The following is a 9,892-nucleotide window of genomic DNA, read 5'->3' on the forward strand; positions in this document are numbered from 1 at the left end:
ATTTTCTTTTGTTTGGCTTATCTGGGTCAGTGCAAACTACTCCTGTAAGTATGTCTAGGGCTCGAACTTATGGTTAGACGAGCCCTGCAAACATGGGAAAGGCAAACTTCTTGTTTACATATGAATAGCAACAAAGTACAGTAACAGAAAGACAACCATCAGAAATGTAAGAGGGTTTAGGGTTTAAAATGTTAGTCAGTCTGAACTAGGGTTGAAGTGGAGAAACATATGGTGACTCAAACTGATGCCTAGCTCAGATAGACTGATAGCTGCTTGCACTAACTTAACAAGAAGGCGGCACATTAAGAACTTCGGCACAATGCAGAGCTACATAATACAGTTGACATACATTTGACTTTTGGTCATAAAGCATCCGCTAAGTTCTAAAAAGAACTGCACACTAACGATACAACTACCACGTCCTACAAATAAGACAGCAGAGATACATTTCGCCAACACCCATCAGAAGGCATGGCCAGCTGCGTCGTACGATCAAGTGTCACTCTGTTGCTGCTGGGTTTGATGTTGCTCAGGCTGTTGGGGCTGAGGTTGGGGCCATGGCATGAATGCCATGGGTGGCCGAGGTTGCTGACTGGCGTACATTGCTGCTTGATCGACTGGCTTTCCCATCATCATCCCTGCTGGTCCAACCGGAAGTTGGGTTGGGACATAGTAGTACGGAATGGAATCAGCCGGAGAACCCATCATTGGGATGGTAGCCTTAGTGACGCCAAGTCCCTCCTCCTTCAACTCGTCTCTTGGAATGATATCTACCAGGAAATCAAAGACATCAGTCCTTGAAATGGCAGCAGCGATATCATTCTTCTGGAGGGTCCTCCTTTTATTCTCTTCTGTGTGGATCCAAGATCGCAATGTCAACTCCAAGATGAACATCTCACATGCCTTTGCGAATATGACTGGAGCCTCTGCCGAAATCATCCTAACATCCTCGTCAGCCTTCATTATTTTCTTGATTCGGGCAAGTGGGAGGCTGTGGTTTTTGAAGTCAGTTGTTTGCTCAATTTCTTGCATTTGGTTGGTCCAGAATACTTGAAGCTGTTGCTGCTGCTGCTGCTGCTGTTGGTGATGGAACTGCTGGGCATGTTGGTAGGCAAGTTGATGCTGAGAAGTAGGAAATGTGGTAGGAGGCTGAGTTGGAGAAGGCAAAGGTACAGTAGAAGTGCCTGAAGCCATAACAGGTGGATTATGGTAGGAAGGAGAAGAGTAGGCCATCTGACCCCCACCAGCTACAATTCCCACCACTGGCTGCTGTTGCTGGTGCTGCTGCTGTTCTGCTTGATCCATATCTAATAATAGCACTGTCTTTTTTCTATATTAAAATGACCTCATTGAAATGCTGAAAAGAGAAAACAGAGTAAGGTCCTCAGAGTCGATTAACCTACGTTTAAATTAATATTGGCCAAGTAACGCTAACATATAAAGCAGTAAGCGGCATGATTATCAGTTAGCCACAAAAAAAAAAAAAAGAGACATGATTATTTTGGAAATAAGTGATCCATTTCCAGCCTGCAAAACACAAATCAAGTTGAACTCACATTTCAATGTGATGCCAGTGCCTTGGCAAGTTTTCAACCACAGGTAGATATGCATACAAGGAGAAAGTGATTCTATGAACAACTTTTTAATCACAAGGACTAGAAGTTAAATTTAACTGTCCAATTTCTTGCAAAATTCTTCTCCACCAAAGTTGCTAGGGGGTTAAACCATGACTTAGGAAGTAGAGAAGTAATGTAATCAATCTAGAAAATTTTATTGCAAAAATTTGACCGCCTGAGGCAGTTTAGCAGTATCTATAATGCTTAAGACACCAGAATCTAGTTCATCTATATTAGGTGCTTCAACAATATTGAGTTATACAACATAAGTCCTTTAAATCTGTGAACAACTGAGGTGAGTCAAGATAAATGTAGTTCCATGAACACATAGATTCATTTTGACAGAAGTGGCAGGAAATATTTCAAGGAAGCCAAGCCACTGTATCTTTGTACTTCATTGAATTATTTCACCTCGTGATTTCTTTTCCAGTGACAAATATCTACTCATTTACAATGATAAAGTTACTTGTTCAAAAAGATTGGATCTTCTAAGAAAACACAGTACCAAAACTGACAAGCCCTAGCCATCAAAATTGAAAGCTAAGAAAATAGTAGTCTACCCAAGATAGGTATGCTTCAATAGACTCAACTAAATGTGCCAACATTTATTCCCACAACCCACTTCGTGGCCCAAACCCTTAATTAAATGTATATTATTAGAAACATGTACAACCTTATTCAAGGTATTTTGCATGACATAATCCTTTTCATTCAACATTTCAATAGTTACACGTACCTGAAGATCCAACTAAAACTGATGCCAGATCTGCACTGATTGTAAAACACAGATCCATTCTCAAGACAGCTTAACCCAGAATAGGATTAAGTTCCCCTTGATACCCACCCACCAATAATTTATTTTTACTCAAACCTATTGGTCCTAGTTTCAGAACTATCATCCTAAACCTGTGAACTTTTCAGACTCTGTGCCAGAAGTTAAGCACTATGCAGCATTAATGTATAGATATAGTTTGCATCAAAATTCATTTTGAAAATTCCAATAAAAAATCATTTAGAAAAAGGAAAAAATATGCCTTTCTTTTCCAGCATGGGGGTTGAGGCTCTAAGGAGTGCCAAAAAATTCATGAGAAGCGAATGCCTTTTATATAAGCATAAATGTAAAACAAAACACAGCATTTCATATAGGCATAGAATACAAAGGCACACGTAAGTGACTACAACAGTATGAACATGCACAATTCATATAACCCCCCGATGGTAACAAAACAAAATGGATAGTATAAATTTATCCCCCACTTATAAATACACAAGTTCATAAACTGATACGCAAAGAAGCAGAAGAAATGGGTAGGCAGTCCTTTGGCTGCCCATTATTGACTCCAAGGGATAACCTCAAAACAATCCATTGTTAACAATTTTTTTTAATAAGTAAAACCAACAATGCTTGCACTCCTTCAACTGTTAGTCTTTTTGTGATGTACCGTGGGCACATCAAGAGCCAGAAGAATAAACGAAAGACCCCTGATTCCAATTTTATAAGTAGGCATATATTCCTATAAAAGAATAAATTCATATATCTGGGCAATTACTGGGGATAAATGGAACTGTACAGTAATCGAGAGATTCAAAGGGCCGTCATCCAAACAGACCCGATTACAGCACATGCAAAGGTATAATCAATAACAAAAATATACCTCTAATCAAACCGATATAAGAAAAAAAAAAAACCTCCATCCTTTGGTTCTCTGGTGGAAAAACAAATATCAACAAAAGCAAAACAAATTAGGCTAATGTCGTATATTCCCTTCAGAAGTAATAAAAAGACCTATTTTATTTATATATTTATCTATTTTCTATTGTGGACCTCAAAATCACGAGCAATCGAAGAACATTACAGCGGGTAAAACAAGAAGAGGTATAACTTGAAAGATCACTCCGCAGAATTCACTCCGTCGAACAAGAGCGGAACAAAAAGGGAGAAAGCAAATATGAGAATAATAAGAAAGCAATAACAAGCAATAGCTTTGGAGGATTTGAGGATGAATTCATTTACCCCCCCATCGCCATCTTAGCCGAAGAGTTGTTCACCGATCCCCCTTCACATGCAAACCAAACCCTAACTCTCACAGAGAGAAGAGAGAAGTGAGCAGCCCGACACTACTGCCGATGTTTGAAGAGAGGGAGAGAGAGAGAGTGCGTGTGTTTACAAATTGCACGTGGCGGTTTATTATTATAGGTGGAAGGGTAGAATTGTAAATTAATAGCAAATATTTATTTTTGTTAATCTTTTCAAAGATATTGCTACTCAAGCAACTACTACTATTGCACTAAAGTCATTAGTTAAGATGCCATGAGTATTTTTTTATTTTTAAAATAAACATATTTATTTTTTAAATAATTTTTTTATTGATTAAATATTTTAAAATATGATTTAAAAATACAACACACTTATTCAACCTTAGTTACTCATTTTTTAATTAAAATAAAGAAAGAGGTCACATCTTTAGATTATATTATCTATTTTATTAATTAAACAAATAAACTATTTTGAAGCCTTGTATCTTTTATAATACCACTATTGCATTTTTATATCTTTTATCTTAAAATATAAAAAAATTAATTAAATTTGAAATCAAGATCTTTAAACAATACTTAATTTTTTAATCAATTTCACCACTACATAAGCATTTATTTTATTTAAAATTTTACTTAACAAATTAAAATTTAAATAATTACTGTTAATTTCACCTAATCAACTTTCATTTAATTACCTTTAAATATTTTTTATCATAATTTTTTTTTTTTGAATTTTCTCACATTCTTTTGTTATTAATTTTATTTTCTCATTTTCTTTTTTTTTGATAATCCTTTCTCTTCCTTGAATTCTTTTGGGCCTAGTTTAAGCTCAAGTTACTTTTATTCTAACAGTTTAGGCCCAGTGATACTCTTGTACAATTTTAGGTCCAATACCAATATTTTAAATATTTTTGTTAAAGTGAAAATCGTATCTAATATTTTATGTGATATTAAACTTTTTTTTTTTTTTTGTTAAATGGTTAAGAAGGTCCATGAATTAAGTAACAACATGCAAAAATATAAGCATAGTAAAGATGGAAATTTTATGAGTATCTAATAAGATTATAATGACATTTATTAAAAATAAGATTCGTCACTTATAATTAAAATAATTTAAATATGTAAAAAAAAAAGATAAAATCTAATATCACATCTGATGTGATATTGTATAAATTACTAAAAATATCCATTCCGCATTAACCGTCTCACTCGTTACATGAATCTCCCAAGTAATTGATACATGGCCACATTGGCAGAAAATTCAGAGTGAAGTCTAGAAAATCTGAACTCCACAAGGTGACTTATGCCAACTTAATCGAGATTTCCAGAAATCGTGCTCGACCACCTCAAGCTTTATCTTGAGTTACCATATAACGATCTCGCCTATAAAAAGCAAGGGTTCTCGCTAGGTATGGAGAAACACTCCAACTCTTATATTTTTTGAGACTCGTATTTACTCTATTAACTTGAGCCTTGGAGTCTATCCTGGGGGATCCCAGTCCCATCACTTTGTTATCTTGCAGGCTGTATTCCTGAGGCCCGAGGTCTATCCATTGAGGCGGCATGTAGTGGTCAGACTCAACCTGGTTAGGGAAAATCCTAGCTTGACCAAAGAAAAGCCCAGCTAGACCAGGGGAAATCACAGCTTGACCAAGGGATATCTTAGTCTGACTAGGGAAAATCCCAGCTTGACCAATCCCGTTGCTCAATTGTCTTGCAGGTTACATTCTCACAGATCCGAAATTAGGAATACCCAAGTCCAAAGCTTCAACTCCCGAGATCCGCTTGTTGAGGTGGCGCGTGGTGATTGGTTTCACAAATCATCATCAATATCTTAATTACATTTTAAATATCTTATCTTTAATTATCGTTACTCCAAAAATATATCCGAAAACACAATTTAATGACGGGTAACTCTAAAATTATTTTCTCACATTATTCTGATCTCATTTTTTTTTTCCATAAAAATAGACCCAGGGGAATATTATTACCTAACCGAAGTTGTTTACCAAATCATGATGAATTAATGATGATGCTTTGCTGGCGTTAATGCCTAACCCCTACCTAATTGAGGGGGGCTGGCTGGCTAGCCTAACTTCATGTAGCTCATACCAATTCCAGGCCGCACTCTAAATTCCCCACCAAATATGGGGCCACCGCTTTGTCCATCCCAACAAGTCCGGGCCACATTTTGTAGCATTGCCGCCGTCTCTTTATGTTCAAACATTTAAAGTTGCTAAAAATAGATTTAGCTAAAAGAAAAAACATTTATTGAAGCCGTCATATTTTTTTTTCATGAAATGATATTATTATTTTTATTTAAAGACATCAACAACATTTTATAAATCAGAACTCATCATTGATTTAAATTGATAATTTTTTTTATTACATTAAAATCCAAAGTAATCCAAACACATAAGTTTTCGACAAAGACCGTTATCTTCTCTTCTATATAATTTACGGACACTGACTCAAACCGAACAATCAAGGTGGGTCAAGTAAGATCAGGTCAAAGACTTGTACCCGTGGTCCCTCGTGTAATAAAATGATACCTACTGTATTGCCCAGAATTTAAATAGACAATCTTAGTTTATCCAGCATCTAAATCCCATACAATTGACCACTTAACCTACCTCAAATGATTAAATCGATATAGGATTACTCTTTTATTTACAAGAATCATATATTGTTCACACATGTCACATTTAATTAAATGTTTATACTAACATAACAATATCACATTAATAAAAAAAAAATGAATTATGAGTTATTTACCACCACACTCGCATGGGCCTCTATGGCTTAGAAGCTATCACATAATATTGTATAGTTGCATATAATATTTTTCTTTGTACTCGAAGCTATACAATGGCTGTGTGCCACTCATTTTGGCCGACAGGCTATATGAATTTGATAGCTCAATTTACCTATCATATTATACAATAATAAAGAACTCAAGCCAAAGCAATTATGGGACGCAACCATTTCTGTTTTTCCCCGTAGAAAATTAAAACCAATTAATGTTTATGAAAGTATTTATTGATGTAGTGATTACATTCAGTTATTGAAAATGAATAATGAACCTATTGCAATGAGTTATAAACATAAAAATATGATTCTTTTATATTTAATTATACGATACATTTCTTATATATTTAAAGAGCATGTCTCAACTCTTAATTTGTGAGTTAATTACACTTTGAAAGTTTTGAATTCATTTTGTGTCAACCTAAGGTTAGGCCATAGTTTAGATTTATCAAAATTCTCTCTTTGTTTTGTTTTGTTTTTTTTTTTTTTGTCAAGTATGAATTTAGTGGTTCTAAATAAAATCACACCAACTGATTTTTTACTAAAATAACATATATTAGTGCATAAATCTCCTTATTTTACAAGGGTCTAGAACATGGACGAATTTAAAGGAGAATGGAATTGGGATTCAACTCGTGCTAGTCTTCTCAAACATCAATATATATATATATATATGTGTGTACCGTATTAATTAATTGTACACCTATTTGTGCGGTAGATTTAAAAGAGAAATATAAATAGAAACAAAAAAAAAAAGAGACCATTTTAATAATTTAACATAAAAATATTTACCAATAAACCCACCAAAAATCGAAAAAAAAAAAAACACATGAGCAACTAGTTGCATTTGTTAGGACACTGATCCTCACCTCTCCAAAGAAATAGTATTAATTAAATGGCTAAGGAAAAGATTGTATTGTAATAATTAAACGGCAAAGGATCCATCTTTGTGAAAGCATCCTAAGAATGCCTCCTTGCGTTGTCGCATTTCTTGTTGGCCGACCCCTTATGTGATTGTGACTGGCTTGACAAAGGCATAATACACCAGAAATCAAAGAGAAAAGTGGGTTCCAAAGTTGGTTGATGGGTAACCCATTTCTTTGCCTCTTTAAAGGGCCGGCTTTTCTAGTAAAATTTCCATCTAAATGGCATTTTTTTTTGTAATTATGGTTCCCTTTCTCGAGAGTATTGGAGTCATTTTCTATAGTATCTATCCAAGCTCCAATTTTTGGGGACCCAGTTATAGGTACATATTGCAAAAATTGAGGGAAAGCTAAAATAAAATGGTTTGTGATCAAATGCTCATGGTAGCAATGTCTTGGGAAAGAGGATATTCCTATACTCAACATAGTTAAAAAGGGAAGCACGCATAGTAGCAACAGTTTGTGGCTTTGGCAGCCATTTTTCTCTCCTCCTTCCCCCAGATTTTCTCCCCATCCAAACAAGCAATGGAAGCCATGAATGGCTGGCTCTACTTCCCCATCCACGAGCGCAGCCTCAGCCAAGAAGACCTTGCCATTCGCCGGTTTTGTCCAGCCCGAGTCCTTGAGCAAGAACAAGCTGCAGGGGAGCCTTGGGAGGAGACTCTGATGACTGAGATTGAGCTTCTACGGTCTCCCGCAGATACAACCTCTGAGGAGGAAGAGTTCGTTGATAGCTTCTTCAACATGGATTGCTACGACCAGGATACCCGCAAATTCCCGGAGAAGAATGAGGTGTTTGGTCAAAACTTTCAAGATCTTGGAGACTTGTCAATGGTGAATGATGAGTTTGGAGACATTTCAATGATGTTTGAAGGAGATGAATTGGAGATGATGAGTTGTTCTTTTGACGATGATCCTCAGACTATGCCGGCTAAAACCCGGGAAGAGGCGATGGCCTGCAGCTATGGGGTGGACCAGGGGCTTCACCTGGTGCATCTGCTGCTGGCTTGCGCCGAGGCAGTGGGGTGCCGCGACACTCAGCTAGCAGACTCGATGCTTGGTCAAATCTGGCCCTCGGTGAGCCCTTGGGGGGACTCGTTGCAACGAGTATCGTATTGCTTCGCCACGGGGCTGAAGTCTAGGCTATCCCTTCTTCACAAGCTCAATGCCAATGGTACATTCTCAAATGCTGCTGCCATGGAAGCCTCCTTGATCACTAAGGAGGAGAAGATGGAGGCTTTTCAATTGCTTCACCAAGCAACTCCTTACATTGCTTTTGGCTTCATGGCTGCCAATGATGCCATATCACAGGCCGCACAAGGGAAGGATTTCTTGCACATTGTTGATCTAGGAATGGAACACACTCTTCAATGGCCTTCATTGATAAGAGCCTTGGCTTCCAGAGCAGAGGGAGCCCCTAAATCGCTGCGAATCACCGGCATAGTTGGAGCTCATCAGAACTGTTTGGCGCTCAAAGCCAGCATCGAAAGCCTCATCGATGAGTCGAGTTCACTCGGAATTCCTCTAGAGCTCCATCTGATAGAAGAGCCGGCATCACCGGCCCTGCTAACGAAAGAGAAGCTCAATTTGAGAGAAGGAGAAGCACTGTTTGTGAACAGCATCATGCATTTGCACGAGTATGTGAAAGAAAGCAGAGGCTCACTCAAAACAGTCCTCCAAGCAATCAGGAAACTGGGGCCAATTGTGCTCACAGTGGTGGAACAAGATGCCAACCACAACGGCCCCTTCTTCCTCGGCCGATTCCTCGAATCGCTTCACTACTACTCGGCCATTTTCGACGCGCTGGAGGCCAGCCTGCCAAGAAACAGCCCCCAGAGGATGAAGATTGAGAAACTTCACTTTGCAGAGGAAATTAGAAACATTGTGGCTTTCGAGGGCTCGGATAGGATTGAGAGGCACGAGAGGGCGGACCAGTGGAGGCGGCAGCTAGGCCGGGCCGGGTTTCAGGCGGTGGGGTTGAAGGGCATGAGCCAAGCCAGGATGATGCTGGCTGTGTATGGCTGTGATGGCTACACACTTACTAGTGACAAGGGCTGCCTCCTTCTAGGCTGGAAAGGGAGGCCTATAATGCTGGCATCTGCCTGGCAAGTGCCATCAGATCATTCTAAGGTTTCCATTTCCAATTAATTCAATGCTTTCATTCCTCTGCTCTCATAGATCATTCATTTGACCTCAATTAATCAATAGGAAAGGAAGAACAAGCACAAGCTTGGTTCATTATACCAGTTGGCAAAAATTCCAGTCATTTTCTAAGGGAACTTTCCCAGGAAATGCTTGCTTCTTGGAGAAGCTGTAATATTTCATGATAGCCAACTATTGGGATAGCTTTGATTTGGAACTTTGGTTTTTTATTTTTTTTTCTCAGAAAAACAGAACAATTCAAGCTATAAAATGAACCCCAGCCCTTTTCTTTTCTTTTTTATTGCATTTTAAATGAGTTCTCTATAAAAAAAAAAAAAAAAGGTGATAGTTACACAAGCATACCTG

General features: G+C 37.7%; 2 protein-coding genes across 2 annotated transcripts; one reads left to right on the plus strand and one right to left on the minus strand.

The window, feature by feature from the left end:
• Positions 1–283: 283 nt before the first annotated feature.
• LOC127811420 (nuclear transcription factor Y subunit C-2) lies at positions 284–3,772 on the minus strand. Its single transcript, XM_052351278.1, has 2 exons — positions 3,631–3,772; positions 284–1,357 (listed from the first exon to the last, which is right to left on the minus strand). Exon 2 carries the CDS (start codon positions 1,303–1,305, stop codon positions 493–495), a length of 813 nt encoding a protein of 270 aa, XP_052207238.1. The 5' UTR covers positions 1,306–1,357; positions 3,631–3,772; the 3' UTR covers positions 284–492.
• Positions 3,773–7,755: 3,983 nt separating this feature from the next.
• LOC127811932 (GRAS family protein RAD1-like) lies at positions 7,756–9,770 on the plus strand. The gene has a single exon (XM_052352141.1). The coding sequence runs from the start codon at positions 7,910–7,912 to the stop codon at positions 9,530–9,532; it is 1,623 nt and encodes a 540-aa protein (XP_052208101.1). The 5' UTR covers positions 7,756–7,909; the 3' UTR covers positions 9,533–9,770.
• Positions 9,771–9,892: the final 122 nt, after the last annotated feature.

This window comes from Diospyros lotus, chromosome 10 (genome assembly GCF_014633365.1).
Source record: "Diospyros lotus cultivar Yz01 chromosome 10, ASM1463336v1, whole genome shotgun sequence".
In the NCBI taxonomy this organism is placed as follows: Eukaryota; Viridiplantae; Streptophyta; class Magnoliopsida; order Ericales; family Ebenaceae; genus Diospyros; species Diospyros lotus.